We start from the raw sequence: 18,715 nt of genomic DNA, 5'->3' as shown, positions 1-18,715 counted from the left end.
CAATGAAAAAAACATGTTTTTTAATTTTTATTGTTGTATCATCTTTAAAATGAACAAGACAAAACAAACATTCAGATAGGATGATGGACAATTTCAGTGAAAAACATAAGAGTGCAAACAGTACCTTTGCAAAGTTTCAGAATGATAACTTCCAAAATGAGTGTGCTACATGACATTTATCATGAAGTTACCCAGGTGTCCCACACAAGTAGCCCAAATGTACCCAAGTGGCCAAACTGGTGAAGTTATACATTTTGAATGGAATAACTATATACCAAATACCAAAATTGTATTCAAAAAAATTGTATTCTAACACCCCCCCCCCCCCCCCCCCCCCACAACAAAAAATGGAGGGAAAAAATAGGAAAAATATATATTTGGAAGACCCTCAGTCCTCTACACAATATTGTGCTGCTGATGCCAGGTGCCATAGCAGTCTCTTTCTGCTGTAAAGCAGAGGGTCACCAAGCATGTGGTGCAGGTGATGGGGGACTTCATTTTGCAAAGAACACAGCGACGCCTCCATGCTGTGCCCTTTTGGCCCTGAGGCACATCCATGCCTGCAGAAATAAATTTGGGCAGATGAACACCACTTGTGGCAGGAGCTGGATGAACCAGCTTCAGTGGGGAATGGACACCTTGGCACTGGGAGCTCCCATTCGGAGTCAGTGTCACTGTGAAAGAAAATGTTCAGTTAGAATAGTTTCACATATGAGCCCTGTATCAACAGGTATAATAAAAAAAAAATATATAGAGTACAGGGAACATAAGGTTAAATATATTATTATAGACCTGTAAGATCTACTGTCTCATTTATATTATGGCAGACCAGCTAGATCTACTGTCTATTTTATATTATGACATTTCAGCTAGATCTACTGTCTTTATTATATTACAACAGACCAGCTGTATCTACTGTCTCCATTTCACTTTGGCCATTGTTGTGAGCCTGCCCTCCCCTCAACAGCCTCAAATAGGCTATTTCATGTGGGGGTGGGGTGGGGTGGAGCGGCAGACACACGCATCTCGGCCATGCTCCCTCTAATCCGCAATATGTATATATACACACACAAACATAGGCTATGGGTCATAAACATACATACAAACATACCCACAATGTATAGCCAAAGTGTACTTTACACATTTCATTACATTTTTATATATTGCTACAAAAAAAATTTTAAATCACATATTTTATATGATTAATTTCAAACAACGGCATTAGCATGAGAAGAACTTACCAGTCCAAAACGATGTCCTCTCCGTTCAAAAAATATTCCTCCATTTGGGAATCAAAGCTATGAATCGTCCTCCAACAATCTGTCTCACTTTCCCGATCAATTTCTTCTAAAATTGTGTGTACATCTGTATATCTAGACTTAGATTTAGCTTTCCCTGACTTAGTCGCCATACTGATTGATATATAAAAAGCTGAAGATGCGCTTTACCAAAAAAGTGCTGTGCGTAACATGCGCTCCTTCCAGTATGAATCTTCAATGGCGAATGACCCTCTTTACGCTGGAGTTTACTACATGGGTTGGTCTTCTAACACACAACCATTACATATTGCCGTTTACCTCAGCTCATTGTCTATCTACCCAGCTAGATTTCAAGATGATCTGTGGTCATTGGGTTAAAATACAGTCAATCAACGAAACAGCAGTCATATCATTGGTGCACAATGATGTCTTCAAATCGGGTTCTTTCAGTCAATACGTCCAGCGAAAGGACCTATCAAGTTTGGTTGTGTTACAAACAAACCAGTTGATTGCAATGAAACCAAACATGACTGGAAAAGTCACGTTTAGTGTGTGTATTTACATCGAATGTGTCGTTGAAAATTGAATGAGACAGAATTCACAACACAAGCGGTTCACAAAATGTTTCGTGTTAGGCTATAAAAATGGATTTTATCAAACAAAAGACCATTCATTGTGTAACAATGAGCATTGGGATTGCAAACAGAGGAAGATCGTCAAAGGTAAACAATTTAATTTTATTGCAATTTGTGATTTTGTTACGCCTGTGCTGGTTGAAATAGTTTTTTTTATGGGGCTCTATCCTCAGATAATCGCATCGTATTCTTTCGCAGTAAATCCTTTTTTAAATCTGACAACGAAGTTGGATTAGCAAGATTCTAGGCTTTCGAAACATGTGAGACACTTGTATTTTCATGAATGGGTTCGGTGCGCAGAGAGGTTCAGTAGCTGGCTAGCGATCATTTTCATGAACTGAAGTTCCATTTCAATAGGCGAACAACAAGTGGCAACCTTGCTAAAACTTACTCATAAGGTTTCCTAAATCATTGCTAAGAATAATAAAAACGACTGCAGTTTCTGCTGGTCATTGTTTTCAGGCTGGTTGTATTGGTGCTAGCTAGGTACCAAGCTAAAGCTAGCCACCCTATAAGTTGCTTTGGAACAAATTATGCTTTATTACCAACTCAGTATTGTAAACACATCGTTCGTGTCCTTGTTTGTAGACATCGTTCGTGTCCTTGTTTGCTTGTTTGTATACTTTTTTTGTACAGTTTAGACAGTGCTACTATCTTTTTTGACACGCAAAGACCCAAACAAAATTTGGCGTTGCATTATTACGTCATGTACCTACGTTATATAGGTTTGCACGGTAGCTTTGACATAGGTTTTTAACATCGGCGTTAAACTAGACATCGGTCGATACCGATGTTGGCATTTTTGGCTAATATCGTCCGATTCCAATATGTTCACCATTATATCATGCATCCCTACTCATTACTGTAAGTTGCTCTGTATAACAGTGTCTGCTAACTGACTAAAATGTAATCATTTGATTTAGTCCTCTTGTTTGTGGTCGTCTCACTTGTAGATCCCCCTATTAGTCTGTGTGTCATATGTAGTAATGGACAGCTGTTAGCTGGATCAGGTAGCTCATTACACTGGCTGGGAGAGTGAAAGATGAGATGATGATGCTGTAAACACATTCATCAACAAAACATTGGTCACTGGCAAACAGACCACTGTTGTACATATCCCCCTTAGTTTACATGTTTCTCTTGATAGGGCATGATTTCAACTGCTTTTGGTGGGGAGGAGTGGTTTGTTTTTTTCCTCATTTAAAACTTGACTATGATTTTAAATGTGTTTTATAAGACTATCATCTCTGTTAGCCGGGAATTAAAATCTAGTGTTAGTTGGTCGGCTGTGTAATTTAACTTTTTTGTTTTACTTGTTAGAAATTAAGAGTTCTGACAAAAATGAAGTCTCCACCCTCACAAAAGGAAACTCTCAGTCAAAGCCCCTCCTCTCCCGGGCGGTGTGGGCGCACACACAAAGCACTCAAGGGGAATCTGCTCAGATCTCACGCATCTCATTCAGTCCTGGCAGATTCTCTTGGTCTACACGCAGAATCTGCTCACGGGAGATTACAGAATATCTCATCTTTGTGGTTAATGTATACTTTTGTCTTTTGAGTGTCACTGCAACTGGTTTTATTTGGATTTGAAAACTGATGATGGTGAATGGTTGTCCTTTTCTGATCCTGTAGCCCATCAGTAATGCTGACTTCATTGTACCTGTGGAGATTGAAGGAACAACACACCAGGTAACTTACAATGACTATGGCATTCAGATCAACACACATGTATTGTGGGAATGTACTGTATGTGCTCCATCAGACAAATTCAAATAATCAGCCTCCCTGTGTTTATGTTTAGCTATTGCAGCCCATTAGAGAAATACAACTGCTTCGGAAATTGAACACATTTAACATTAATACATTAATTCAAATTTGAAATCAAAAGGAACATTTGTTGGATAAATATGTTATTTTCCATGATCAAGATGGATTTACTTCTTATTGTAGAAGTCATAGCTACATATGTATCAATTGTAAAAATGTTAAAGCTGTATAGTACAGTTAAGCCAGGGGTCAGCGAGGGCTCCCTCACCCCATAATGGCCTCCTCGTCGTGGGACACTAGCCAAAGCTCTCTGGCTTCGGCCTGATTCAAGTAATCCAGGATAGGCTGGTTCCCGCCAGCACGGCCTATTCTCGATTACTTGTTTCAGGAGGCGGCTGCCAACTTCCAACACACCCTCTGGAACGACCACACCGACAGACGCTTGGACGCATTCCCTGACCCACAGACGGAATGAGTAGGAAAAAGCAGGCAGACCAAACAGGGAGGCAGGCCTCCATTGTATTCAGTAAATGTTTAACCCTTTTTTAACCTTCCTGTTCAGTTTTGTTTTATATGTTGGCTTTCTTTATTTTCTGAAATGTTGAACCAGGTTGTTGAATGGATGAAAGATGGATCCACTTGTGCTTACTAGCCTCTTTTCTTTTCACTGTTGCCTTTTCAATTTGCCAACACATTAAGCTTTTTAAGCCAGGTGAGTCAACTCTGTAGCCAGTGAATAACTTTGATCAGATTGCAGATCAATAGATACTGTGGTCCTTACGGACTGGAGTTGTGTGAAGTTGCTCCAGTCAGTTAGTTAGTCCATAGACTAGTGTTCATAGATGGTCGCTGCTGGATAGCTGTACTTGATTCTCCTAGCCAGATGCTTATAACCGTGCTGTGATGTGTCCCAGGTTTTTGTCCTGAAGAGGCCACATGTTGACGAGTTCCTCCAAAGGATGGGAGAGCTGTTTGAGTGTGTTCTCTTCACTGCAAGTCTTGCAAAGGTAACATTGCTTTTACTGTTTTGGAAAATTAACTGGTACTTACACCATTTGCTCCACCTGGTGGCGATGAGATATGCCTCTTGAAAACGTAGCAATTCCAGCATTGTTAAAGGGATACTTCGGGTTTTTGGCAATGAGGCCCTTTATCTACTTCCCCAGAGTTGGATGAACTTGTGGATACCATTTTTATGTCTCTGTCCAGTATGAAGGAAGTTAGAGGTAATGTTGCTAGCCAATGCTAGTTAGAAATTGCGCTTGTGCTAGTTAGCAATTAACTTCAAACCGCCGCAGAGACATAAAAATGGTATCCACGAGTTCATCCAACTCTGGGGAAGTAGATAAATGGCCTCATTGCCAAAATCCCGAAGAATCCCTTCAACTCATCTGTACCACCCAACATACCACTCCCCATACATCCTACTCTCTGTCCTACTCCCTTCCTGGCCCTCACTACCTTTCTGTTTCTATCTTTTTCTCTCCATCTCCTCCCTCCCGTCTCTCCTGCAGTATGCAGACCCAGTGACTGACCTTCTAGATCAGTGTGGTGTGTTCCGGACGCGTCTCTTTCGGGAGTCCTGTGTGTTCCATCAGGGCTGCTACGTCAAGGACCTGAGCCGCCTGGGCCGCCAGCTCAACAAGACCCTCATCCTGGACAACTCCCCCGCCTCCTACATCTTCCACCCTGAGAATGCTGTGAGTGCTGCTGTCCAGCCTGAGCTTTACTGTCTCATGTAGAATCACTGAGGTGATCTTCCTGGTTTAAGCAAGAAGCTATTTGATGCCAACATTCCTGGGTTTTTTTTCTGAATGTGTGTTTTAAACTGTGGAAATCAACATTTCCCAACTGCATTGAAAAGTTTATTTCCTTAATTAATAGCCTAATTTCTCTAATGTCAAATGTTTTAATCTATGTGTGTGTCCTCAGGTGCCTGTGGTGTCCTGGTTTGACGACCTGGAGGACACAGAGCTGCTGAGCCTCTTGCCTGTCTTTGAAGAGCTGAGTGAGGCGGAAGACGTCTACGCCAAACTGCAGCAGCTACGGGCCCCCTGACACGACACACCCCCTCTTATAAGCCAGAATCTCCCCCTCCCAGCCAGACCACACCCATCAACCGACGGAAAAAGACCAAACCTTACTTACATACACACACTGTGTGCGGTGTTAGTATCCTAGACACACACTCGGTAGTGTGTTTGTTTGGCCCCTGAACTGTGTGTCTGGACGGCTGTCCACTGTTCCTACTATTTTCCTCCTCAGTATGTTAGCTGGTGCTGCAAAACTGCTGTTCTGGAAAAAATCCAACAAACACAATGCAAAGTGGCTCACTCTTTTCTCATTTTAAATGTACTCAAACACATACTAGTACTCCAATCATTTAAACTGACTGGCCAGATCTTTGTTTCTCCAAAAACAAGACTTAGATTTTATAGCACTAATTGCGACACAAAACAATTGACTGTACACACAACATCTCTGCTTCGACAATAATCTCTGTACAAACACTTTGAAGGGGGACTCTAAAGCATTGCAAGGAAACTACAAAAAACACATAGTGATTTTAATTTCCATTTCGTAGTACAACGGCCTGTATAAAGGCGGTTTTTAAGGAAGTTTCTCCTGAATGGATTGAGTCCTTCAGGAAATTAATTTTAAAAGCTAAACCCAGTGGTCTTTCTGATCCAAGGCCAGCATGACATGACATTACAGTGCATGACATGACCTCATTTGAGCAGACCTTACATGGGGAGCAAGGGATCTCCATCTTTGTGCCTTCTGAAAAGAAAAATATATTAATTCTGTTTTGGTTTTGTTTTTGAAGTAAGAAAAAATTGCGTTCTTTCCAGAAAATGGTTCTTTTTCAATTGTTAGGTTTTTCTATACATTTTTGAGATGTCTTTTAAATGTTTGATATGGTAAGAAGTGTAGATGACTTTTGTAATGTCTTGGATGTTGAGGAAGAACAGCCATACGTTAACAGCCTCTGTGTATGTTGTATTTACATGAAATCCTCCATTCTCATTAGCTGAAGATAACCTAATACTCTGCCAATAGGGACCATTACAAACCAAGGGTCACACCATCGTGTAAAGGCAGGGCTGTAACATAAACCCCGCCTCTTTATGCAGATTCACCCTGAGATGCATCAGGTACAGGACACTTGAACTGGTTTCCCTACATTTTTGGCGCCCCCTTTAAAAAATGCCCTTTAAATGAACAGAATAATTTAGACTTTAAAGTTCGGTAGCAAATTTGGAGTGATTCTCTGCTGGTGTATAGTCTGCTAAGGATGCCATATTGGTTAAACCGAGCCTTTTTGTTACATTTTGTGTCGAGCCTTCTGGGTGCCATATTTGGGTCGCGTGAGGGACTTGTGAGAAGTAGGCTGCTAAGAGTGAACACAATGCACACTAGTTTACCCCCTACCGGTTGCCCTTTATCCATAGTTTGCCAAGTCATTTCCACTCAACTTTTACTATTTTAAAATGTATCCTATTTAAGGTAAGATATTTCGGTTTGTAAAAAATGTTTTTTTTTTAAACGACAATACTGAGAAGTAAAAGTATGTGTTTTACAAATTCTCTTTGCGTTATTGCCTGTTCTAGAAGTTCTACAGTACTCACACTGACATATCTTAGGGGGTGGCAGTGGTTTTGTGGTTGCAAAATATGGATTGATTTAGCAAGATATGTTCTATTGCTCAAATTGTAACTGTAAGCACACACAGGCATGCCCAATCCTGACTAGTCACTGTATCCCAAAGAGATTTGTTTTGTGGTTGTTTTATTCACAAGATAAAGCACCGCCTTATACTATTACACTCTATGAAGTGCCTACGGTTTCTTTCTGTGTTGAAAGCTTTAGAATAAAACATCAAGGGTCTCCATCATCCCCATTTTTCATTTTAGAATTTTACAACTGGTAACCTGTCTAGTGTTGGTCGGAAATAGAGTAATCCACAAATCGCTCTTTGCCAAGTGATCCTACTCCGCTGTTTCATTGGGATTCAAAGAAAGGGCAGTGTGTTATAATGTTGTGGACCCCACATCCACACTGTCAGAGAAAGGTATCTACTGCATGTTTGTCATGTGTCCTGTAGATATTTATAAGCGTGTTAATCCCTGGCTGCATTGCAAATGGCACTCTATTCCGTATATAGTGCACTACTTTTGACCAGAACTATGGGCTCTGGTTAAAAGTAAAAACTAAAAAAGGTTTTATTGTCACATACACCGGATAGGTACAGTGAAATGTGTTGTTTTACAAGGTCAGCCATAGTATTACGGTGCTCCTGGAGCAAATTACGGTTAAGTGCCTTGCTCAAAGGCACATCGACAAATTTCTCACATTGCCGGCTCGGGTATTCGAACCAACAACCTTTCAGTGACTGGCCCCACCCTCTAACCGCTAGGCAGTGCACTATATAGGGAATAGATTACCTTTTGGGACGCACAAGAATCCTCTTCTTTTGTCAGTTGGATAGGATGTTAAGTTTTGTCTTCTGGTGGTGGGATTTGGTGGAGGGTGCACAAGGTGTGACCTGACTGTTATTGTTATGTCTGAAACACGAAAGGTAAAGTGGGGCCATAGACATCAGTATTTACCAAAGCTCAACACTTTTATTTTGTGGAGGTGGGTTGTAGGAGGGGAGGGGTGTGGGCACCAAATATTCACACTACAATTTTAATTAAAGCATTCTTGCGCCAGTTTCCCTTCTTCTAGTCGAAAGAACCAGTATTGTTGCATTAAACATGCAGCACTTCACTGTCAGTAATGGTGAATCGGTAAAAGAGGCCTACATGATACCTGGTATATTCAGTCAAAATGTCTGCTGACATGAAATTACTAAATGTAGTGAAAGATATTGACATTCAAATCAGAGGTGACATGTCAAACGCTAATTACAGTCATGTTATGGATCATGGTTTCAGGAGAAAGTTTATCGTCTATGATTTTGAGGTAATATGTAACGTCTATGAAATGCATGCTATGGCCCTCAACAAATGCGACTTTAAAAATGTCCTGTGTTTGATTCAAATATAGTTTACTCTTAAGTGAGAAATACAAGATTTCATGATCCCTTTGTTCCTATGCATCGGAATGATGCAATTATAATTGAGATCATACTATTGATTTTATCTTCCACATATACATTTTATTTTCTCAAAGACCTGGAGAGAAATAATGTAAAGAACTAGAGTGTTATGTCCTTGAAATTAGTTTGTCCTAAAAAGTCCAGTTGTAAAAATAAATAAAAAATAATTCTTGGTACTTGGTAATTCTTTTCTTTTTTGATATGAAATATTACAAACAAATAATGGATTGAAATATAGCTCTAAAAAGCTTTGTTCTCTTGTTTTGGACATGGATTATTCCTATTTGGATTATTTTGTCATTTCTAACATATATGGAGATCTTTTGCAATCTCTTTATTTTAAGTGTTCAGTTGGTTTACTTACTGTGCGGCTTTTTAGATGCCAACCAACGATCAGAACAAAATAAGGTATGATTCAGAGGGTACAATCTATTGATTCCTGTATGTCTATTGATCAATCTATTGAATAGATTGTCATGGTGACCAATGTAGTATTTCCTGATAAGTGATGGGAAAATATTCAGCAAGTAAGTTCTGTTTGGATCAAATTATTTTTTGTTAACTGGATTCTTTAATGGGTTGATTGTGTGGTTGGGTCAGGATTTGTGTACCATGAACAAACTGCTGATCTTACACAGAAACTATGCAGAAGGAGATACTGAAATACATACAGTATATTGCTAAAATGATCAACCCACTGGGCACAGACGTCAATTCCACATTGGTTCAATGTAATTTTGTTGAAATGACGTGGAAACAACGTTGATTTAACCAGTATGTGCCCAGTGGGAACTTTTACTCTTGAAAATATGTTTTGTACAGCTATTTTCTGAAAACTTTAACGTAAGATTCCTGCATTATATTTTTGGGGGCTTTTTTGTTAAACTAGCAATTCTGAAAATTGTTTTTCAAAGATGGAATAAAAACATTGATTATAGTGAGTTTGTCTACTGTAGTGTATATATGTCCGCATTTCCAGAGAGCAGTAACACATTCATTCACCTTGCTACACACACCAAACAAACATACCCAAACCTCAATGCCCAATCACAAAGAGATTTGCATTCCACAAACAATATTGTAGAATCAGAAAGTCAAATTCAGAGTAAGCACCCCAAATGGCACCCTTCTCCCTATATAGTATACTACTTTTAACTAGGGACCATAGTGGTTTGGTCCAAAGTAGTGCACTATGTTGGGAACAGGGTGGCGTTTGGGATGCGATCAGGCTTTTGGGGAGAGTCATTACGTTATGACATCATATGTGATGTTATGAATCAGCTGTCCACTGTGTTTGGACAAAGCTCTGTCCATCAATGGCCACGTAAAAAATGGAGCCTTAACTAGATTTGGGAAATAGATAGGGCAGAGGTGGGGCATACTGAGATTGGATCATTCTGATCACATCCAACCAATCACAGAGGTCAGCATGAGTAGATGTGGCTCCTTCCCTGGGTGTTAACAAATCCTTTCATATTTCACTAATCTTGCCTGGGTGGCATCATTTCCATTCTGTAGGGTTTTCCCTGAGAACACAACAGACCACTGCTGTAGTTTTTCATGTTCCTCTGAAATTGTTTGCATTAACGGTGAGGTAGCAAACTGTGACTGACACCGTGTCCAAAATATATGGGGGTGTGATGTCCTTAGCATTGTGTACACTTCTTCAACACAAGTCATTTGCCTGTCAAACTTCTCAGGCTTGTAAGGGCCCCCCAGTATTTGTGTGATGCGTCCAACAAGGTTGAGTTCTTGAATAAGCCTTTCAGACTGCTTCCGTATGTCTGGCATGAATCATCAGATTTCATGGAAAGGTACTTTTAGACTGCAGCTAGATTTGTCAGTAAGGACATCCAGTGAGAGCATTCTGATGTTGAAAATCAATAACACCATTCGAAACATAATCAATGTAGAGTGAATGTCACATAGCAATGTGGCCTCATGTGAGATTCTCTCCTACAGTATAGGCCTCTACTTGGGGTGGCTGTTAGAACCTTCTAATGCATGAATATTATAGGCAGCAACTGCATTAAAGCATCAGTGGTCCACCCTCTGTGCAGTACATAATTTAACTAAAAATCCATAGCTCTGTGGCTTCCTTCCAATATAGCCAGATCCATTTCCTGGCAAAGGGAGGGTTTTAACTACTCCACCTCCCTCCCTTTCTTTCTCTCCCCCTCCACTCCCCCCTCCCTCACACAGTCCCACCACCACTACCACTAAAGTGTCTTTTCAGCCTGTGGTCTTTTGAATAGGAGTCGTGTCTGCTTTATCCTCATTTGCCTGCTGGTTTGTGTATCTTTCCCTTTCTCTAATCAGCGATTGGACGGAGCGATAGGAGGTCCTGGAACATGCAAACTCAGGCAAATCTCTCAGGGGACGAGGGCCAGGAGGAGGAAGAGGAGAAGGATGCTTTGATGCCCCAGTGACAGCCCTAAATCGTCTGGTTCTCTCCTGAGGGTTGCACTGCTGTGTCCAACCTTGAGTCAACGGAAGAACCATCCAGACACACACAGAGACACTTACTCCTACAAGCAAGCAACTCTCTAGCTGGACACGCTTGTCTTCTGTCTCCGCAGCCGCACCTCAAGGTACTGTTTGACTTGATCATATCTGCCCTCTGTGATTTCAGACAGTGGCTCACTGAGTTTCATGATGTGATTTGAAAGGAGAGAGTTAGGATGTTTTGTGGCTGGATCGATGGAGTTAATGGTCAGAGGGCTGAGGCAAACACATCTCTGACTATCAGAACAGTAAAATACAGTATGTCGTGAACTTTGTGATATTGACTGAATCAAACGTATAGTAGTGGGTGTCAACAGCAATGCAGTGCTTTTGAATGCTTCTTTCTCTTCTTCCGACAACACACTGTCTGACCGGTTTATGATGTAAATACATTAGTCCTGCAGTAAACCTCCAGTAATCCTGAAATGGATATTGAAGTCCTTTTAATATCCATCTCAATAACCTCCGGTTTTAGATAATGTAATTTGTTTAAGTGGTTAACAAATTACTCCTTCCTGGGTCCAAAACCAGGAGGTGGGCCAAGGAACTCTTTCCAACATCAGATTGAGATTGCCTGAATCTGAGAAACATGGAATACACATTCCGCGCAGTAACCCACAATCCTGGGATTATAATCTGGCGAATCGAGGTAAAGAGGCTGTCAGTCAGTATATTATTTCAAATTGATCAGGGTGTGTATTCACAGTCAGTGGTGAAAACGATTTCTTTGTCCTCCCAGAAAATGGAGCTGGTGCAAGTCCCTGAAAAATCCCTTGGCAATTTCTACGAGGGTGACTGCTACATCCTACTCTCTGTGAGTCCGGGGGCCATGATACTTATCAGGGGTGTCATGTCAGCACATTCATTTGTTGAATTAGGGAGTTATGACTTAGCTAAATGCCCTGGAGTGAATCAGTGTGTTTGCACTATAGATTATGTTTGCTTTGGAGTCTGTGCTACATGATTATCAATGCTCTATGTGATGTTTCCTCTTTCCATCTCTGTCTTTTTGTCTGTCTGCCTCTCCCTCCATGCTCCCCCCCCCCCCCCCCCCCAATCTCTCTATCTCCCCCTGTCTGTCTCAGACCCAGAAAGTGGGCAGCTCTCTGATCTATGACATCCACTACTGGATCGGCTCCCAGTCCAGTCAGGATGAACAGGGTGCGGCCGCCGTCTACACCATCCAGCTGGATGAGTTCCTGGGATCAGGGCCTGTCCAGCACCGTGAGGTCCAGAACTATGAGTCTGATGCCTTCCGAGGATACTTCAAACAAGGGGTCATGTAGGTCTATTTGCAGAGCAGCCAGGGAGCCACATTAACCTTATAGGCTTACAGGGAGAGAGAGAGCAATCCCATCATTACACTCTGTTCAGTATTCTCATTCTGATCTTATTCTGAAGCACTAAGGGTAATTCTTCTGTGGGTGTAGTTTGGGGAAATGAGCGTAGTTATCAATGGTGATTAGTGTGCAATCTCAAACACATTTTATTTTAGAGCAAATGCTCTATTTCTTGAACGGCATTGTTGGTTAAGGGCTTGTAACTAAGCATTTCATGATGAGGCCTGCACCTGTTGTATTTGGTGCATGTGACAAATAACATTTTATTTGATATATATAAAAAAGACCATGCACTGTAATAAAAGCAAGAGATTGATTGTTTTGCCTACTTACCTCTCCGCCCCTTACAGCTATAAGAAGGGTGGGGTGGCGTCAGGAATGAGACACACAGAGACTAACAGTTATGACATCCAGAGACTGCTCCATGTGAAAGGGAAGAAAAGGATAAGCGCCATGGAGGTGAGAAACACATACAGGGGGAAGTCATTCTGTGGAACACAACAGGAGGTGCCTCTGATAATGCCTGAAATTTTACTTGTAATATATCTTGCACAATTTCCTGCATACTGTAGGTAGAGATGAGCTGGGAAAGCTTCAATCTTGGGGATGTCTTTCTGTTGGACTCTGGTAAGACCATCATTCAGTGGAATGGACCAGAGAGCAACAGACAGGAGAGGCTCAAGGTACGGTAATGATATGTGCAAATGCTGTTCTCAAGGAGTGCACCAACAGTAAAGTCAACCCACACTATTTGAATCAATGTTGTTTCAACGTCATTTGTCAACCTATTGTGATGTGGAATCTATGTGGGAAACACATTTGTATTTTGAAAAAGTCATCAGTGAAAAGTCATCCATTTTCATCTCATTTCAATCAGCGCTGTAAACATTGAAATTAGAATAAAACCTTTACATAAATACAATGACTTAACCTGACTAACAGGTTGTTACATCAATCTAGTTTTAACATAATCATTAGAACTATGTATATGTTGAAATTGCATAGAAAAATTAAACAATACGTCATATAACATCATTACACCACTACATACAGTATAATACCACCATGCAACAATATTACAATGTACTGTACAGGTGCGTAGTGTGAGTGCTAGCGTGTGTGTTTATGCGTGTGTGCCTGTGTGTGTGTCTCTCTTTACAGTCTGCGGCGTTGTTCCATAAGGTGTCGTTTTACCAGTTTTTAAAAAATCAGATTTTACTGCTTGCATGAGTTACTTGATATAGAATAGAATTCCATGTAGTCATGGCTCTGTGTAGCACTGTGAGTTTCCTGGAGTCTGTTCTGGACTTGGGGACTGTGAAGAGACCCCTGGTGGCATGTTTTGTGGGGTATGCATGGGTGTCTGAGCTGTGTGCTAGTCGTTTGAACAGACAAGTAGTGATGCAGTCGATCTCTCCTCTACTTTGAGCCATGAGAGACTGTCATTGATGTCAGCTCTGTGTGTATATTTAAGGGCCAGCCGTACTGCTCTGTTCTGGGCCAACTGTAATTTGCCTATGTCCCTCTTTGTCACATTTGACCATATGACTGGGCAGTAGTCCAGGTGCGACAAAACTAGGGCTTGTAGGACTTGTTTTGTTGATAGCAATGTCAAGAAAGCAGAGCAGTGCTTTATTATGGACAGACCTCTCTCCCCATCGTAGCTACCATTGCATCAATATGCTTTGACCATGACAGTTTACAATCCAGGCTTACACCAAGCAATTTAGTCTCCTCAACTTGCTCAATTTCCACATTATTCCTTACAAGATTTGGTTGAGGTTTAGGGTTTAGTGAATGGTTTGTCCCAAATACAATGCTTTTAGTTTTTGAAATGTTTAGTGCTAGCTTATTACTTGCCACCCATTCTAAAACTGACTGCAGTTCTTTGTTAAGTGTGGCAGTGATTTCACGAGCTGTGGTAGTTAACGCGTATAATGTTTAGTATTCAGCATACATCGACACACAGGCCTTACTCAGTGCCGGTGTCAGGTCATTAGTAAAGAGCCTAGACAACTGCCCTGGGGAATGCCCGACTCCACCTGGATTATGTTGGAGAGGCTTCCACTAAAGAACACCCTCTGTGTTCTGTTAGACAGGCAACTCTCAATCCACGATATAGCAGGGGATAAAAAGCCATAACAGGTACATTTTCCAGCAGAAGATAATGATCGATAATGTCAAAAGCTGAACTGAAGTCTAGCAAAACAGCTCCCACAAGCTTCTTATTGTCAATTTATTTTGTAAGTGTCAGACATGTATTTGTTATTTAACCTTAATTTTATCAGGGAGTCATACTCCCTGGCCCGGGTATCCTGGAAGGACATTGACCTCATCCCGTCAGTTGAGGATGCCTGGTCATTCTTTAAAAGTAACTTCCTCACCATTTTAGATAAGCATGCTCCGTTCAAAAAATGCAGAACTAAGAACAGATACAGCCCTTGGTTCACCCCAGACCTGACTGCCCTCGACCAGCACAAAAACATCCTGTGGCGGACTGCAATAGCATCGAATAGTCCCCGTGATATGCAACTGTTCAGGGAAGTCCGGAACCAATACACGCAGTCAGTCAGGAAAGCTAAGGCCAGCTTCTTCAGGCAGAAGTTTGCATCCTGTAGCTCCAACTCCAAAAAGTTCTGGGACACCGTGAAGTCCATGGAGAACAAGAGCACCTCCTCCCAGCTGCCCACTGCACTGAGGCTAGGTAACACGGTCACCACTGATAAATCCATGATTATCGAAAACTTCAATAAGCATTTCTCAACGGCTGGCCATGCTACTGACTACTTCAAACTCGGCCAACAGCTCCGCCCCCCCCCGCAGCTCCTTGCCCAAGCCTCTCCAGGTTCTCCTTTAACCAAATCCAGATAGCAGATGTTCTGAAAGAGCTGCAAAACCTGGACCCGTACAAATCAGCTGGGCTTGACAATCTGGACCCTCTATTTCTGAAACTATCTGCCACCATTGTCGCAACCCCTATTACCAGCCTGTTCAACCTCTCTTTCATATCGTCTGAGATCCCCAAGGATTGGAAAGCTGCCGCAGTCATCCCCCTCTTCAAAGGGGGAGACACCCTGGACCCAAACTGTTACAGACCTATATCCATCCTGCCCTGCCTATCTAAGGTCTTCGAAAGCCAAGTCAACAAACAGGTCACTGACCATCTCGAATCCCACCGCACCTTCTCCGCTGTGCAATCTGGTTTCCGAGCCGGTCACGGGTGCACCTCAGCCACACTCAAGGTACTCAACGATATCATAACCGCCATCGATAAAAGACAGTACTGTGCAGCCGTCTTCATCGACCTTGCCAAGGCTTTCGACTCTGTCAATCACCATATTCTTATCGGCAGACTCAGGAGCCTCGGTTTTTCGGATGACTGCCTTGCCTGGTTCACCAATTACTTTGCAGACAGAGTTCAGTGCGTCAAATCGGAGGGCATGCTGTCTGGTCCTCTGGCAGTCTCTATGGGGGTGCCACAGGGTTAAATTCTCGGGCCGACTCTTTTCTCTGTGTATATCAATGATGTTGCTCTTGCTGCGGGCGATTCCCTGATCCACCTCTACGCAGACGACACCATTCTATATACCTTCGGCCCGTCTTTGGACACTGTGCTATCTAACCTCCAAACAAGCTTCAATGCCATACAACACTCCTTCCGTGGCCTCCAACTGCTCTTAAACGCTAGTAAAACCAAATGCATGCTTTTCAACCGGTCGCTGCCTGCACCCGCATGCCCGACTAGCATCACCACCCTGGATGGTTCCGACCTAGAATATGTGGACGTCTATAAGTACCTAGGTGTCTGGCTAGACTGCAAACTCTCCTTCCAGACTCATATCAAACATCTCCAATCGAAAATCAAATCAAGAGTCGGCTTTCTATTCCGCAACAAAGCCTCCTTCACTCACGCCGCCAAGCTTACCCTAGTAAAACTGACTATCCTACCGATCCTCGACTTCGGCGATGTCATCTACAAAATGGCTTCCAACACTCTACTCAGCAAACTGGATGCAGTCTATCACAGTGCCATCCGTTTCGTCACTAAAGCACCTTATACCACCCACCACTGCGACTTGTATGCTCTAGTCGGCTGGCCCTCGCTACATATTTGTCGCCAGACCCACTGGCTCCAGGTCATCTACAAGTCCATGCTAGGTAAAGCTCCGCCTTATCTCAGCTCACTGGTCACGATGGCAACACCCATCCGTAGCACGCGCTCCAGCAGGTGTATCTCACTGATCATCCCTAAAGCCAACACCTCATTTGGCCGCCTTTCATTCCAGTACTCTGCTGCCTGTGACTGGAACGAATTGCAAAAATCGCTGAAGTTGGAGACTTTTATCTCCCTCACCAACTTCAAACATCAGCTATCTGAGCAGCTAACCGATCGCTGCAGCTGTACATAGTCTATTGGTAAATAGCCCACCCTTTTTCACCTACCTCATCCCCATACTGTTTTTATTTATTTACTTTTCTGCTCTTTTGCACACCAATATCTCTACCTGTACATGACCATCTGATCATTCATCACTCCAGTGTTAATCTGCAAAATTGTAATTATTTGCCTACCTCCTCATGCCTTTTGCACACATTGTATATAGACTCCCCCTTTGGTTTCTACTGTGTTATTGACTTGTTAATTGTTTACTCCATGTGTAACTCTTTGTTGTCTGCTCACACTGCTATGCTTTATCTTGGCCAGGTCGCAGTTGCAAATGAGAACTTGTTCTCAACTAGCCTACCTGGTTAAATAAAGGTGAAATAAAAAATTTAAAAAATACTGAGATCAAGGTCTCTTTTATAGATGAGCCCTGAATTACAGAAATGACAAAAAATACACATATCAAAATATAAATACAAATTTAAGAACATTTTGAAGATTGTTCCACAAATAATGTGCAAGAAAACTAGAAGCTGATATACGTAACTCAATAGAGACCAAATTAATTTCCAGAGTTAGCCATCCCTGAAACCGGGTATGGTAACTCACATGTCCAAAGTTTAGTAAAGATGTTAGGTTTAGTGGGACTTTATGTAAAAGGGCATTATAAATTAAATAGCAATATACAGTGCATTCGGAAAGTATTCAAACCCCTTGACTTTTTCCACATTTTGTTACGTTACAGCCTTATTCTTAGACATTTAATCAATGTTTTCCTCATCAATCTACACACAATGACAAAGCGAAACCAGGTTTTTAGAATTTCTTGAAAATGTATATAAAAAAACTAAACTGAAATTCTTTATTTACATAAGTATTCAGACCCTTTGCTATGAGACACAAAATTGAGCTCAGGTGCATCCTGTGTCCATTGAACATCCTGAGATGTTTCTACAACTTGATTAGAGTCCACCTGTGGTAAATTCAATTGATTGGACATGATTTGGAAAGACACACACGTCTACAGGATATAAGGTCCCACAGTTGACAGTGCATGTCAGAGCAAAAACCAAGCCATGAGGTAGAAGTAATAGTCGTAGAGCTCCGAGACAGGATTGTGTCAAGGCACAGATCTGGGGAATGGTACCAAAAAATGTTGGCAGCATTGAAGGTGCCCAAGAACACAGTGGCCTCCATCATTCTTAAATGGAAGAAGTTTGAAACAACCAAGACTCTTCCTAGAGCTGGCCACCGGGCCAAACTGAGCAATCGGGGGATTGGTCAGGGAGGAGACTAAGAACCCGATGGTCACTCTGACAGAGCTCCAGACTTCCTCTGTGGAGATGGGAGAACCTTCCAGAAGGACAATCATCTCTAAAGCAATCCACCAATCAGACATTTACGGTAGAGTGGCCAGACGGAAGCGACTTCTCAGTAAAAGGCATGACAGCCTGCTTGGAGTTTGCCAAAAGGCACCTAAAGGACTCCGAACATGAGAAACAAGATTCACCGGTCTGATGAAACCAAGATTGAACTCTTTGGCCTGAATGCCAAGCGTCACGTCTGGAGGAAACCTGGCACCGTTCCTACAGTTAAGCATGGTGGTGGCAGCATCATGCCTGGGGGATGTTTTTCAGCGCAGGGACTGGGAGTTTAGTCAGGATCGAGAGAAAGATGAACTGAGCAAAGTACAGAGAGATCCTTGATGAGAACCTGCTCCAGAGT

The 18,715-nt window shown here is 42.0% G+C and overlaps 2 protein-coding genes across 2 annotated transcripts in view; both read left to right on the top strand.

The window, feature by feature from the left end:
- LOC109894523 (carboxy-terminal domain RNA polymerase II polypeptide A small phosphatase 2-like) overlaps window positions 1-9,702 on the top strand; it is a 28,896-nt gene extending 19,194 nt beyond the window's left edge. Inside the window, exons 4-7 of the mRNA XM_020488083.2 lie at window positions 3,526-3,582; window positions 4,575-4,667; window positions 5,175-5,360; window positions 5,593-9,702. Coding sequence (XP_020343672.1) covers window positions 3,526-3,582; window positions 4,575-4,667; window positions 5,175-5,360; window positions 5,593-5,718 — 462 coding nt within the window. The 3' untranslated portion in view covers window positions 5,719-9,702. The remainder of the gene's footprint in view (window positions 1-3,525; window positions 3,583-4,574; window positions 4,668-5,174; window positions 5,361-5,592) is intronic.
- A 1,287-nt stretch (window positions 9,703-10,989) lies between these two features.
- The window catches only part of LOC109902676 (advillin-like), a 37,003-nt gene continuing 29,277 nt past the window's right edge, over window positions 10,990-18,715 (top strand). The window contains exons 1-6 of the mRNA XM_020499284.2: window positions 10,990-11,352; window positions 11,798-11,915; window positions 12,006-12,080; window positions 12,352-12,548; window positions 12,957-13,065; window positions 13,179-13,289. Coding sequence (XP_020354873.2) covers window positions 11,856-11,915; window positions 12,006-12,080; window positions 12,352-12,548; window positions 12,957-13,065; window positions 13,179-13,289 — 552 coding nt within the window. The 5' untranslated portion in view covers window positions 10,990-11,352; window positions 11,798-11,855. The remainder of the gene's footprint in view (window positions 11,353-11,797; window positions 11,916-12,005; window positions 12,081-12,351; window positions 12,549-12,956; window positions 13,066-13,178; window positions 13,290-18,715) is intronic.

Source organism: Oncorhynchus kisutch, linkage group LG1 (assembly GCF_002021735.2).
Source record: "Oncorhynchus kisutch isolate 150728-3 linkage group LG1, Okis_V2, whole genome shotgun sequence".
Classification (NCBI taxonomy): Eukaryota; Metazoa; Chordata; class Actinopteri; order Salmoniformes; family Salmonidae; genus Oncorhynchus; species Oncorhynchus kisutch.
Note: the sequence above shows the minus strand (reverse complement) of the source record. Positions and strands in the feature narration are given on the sequence as shown.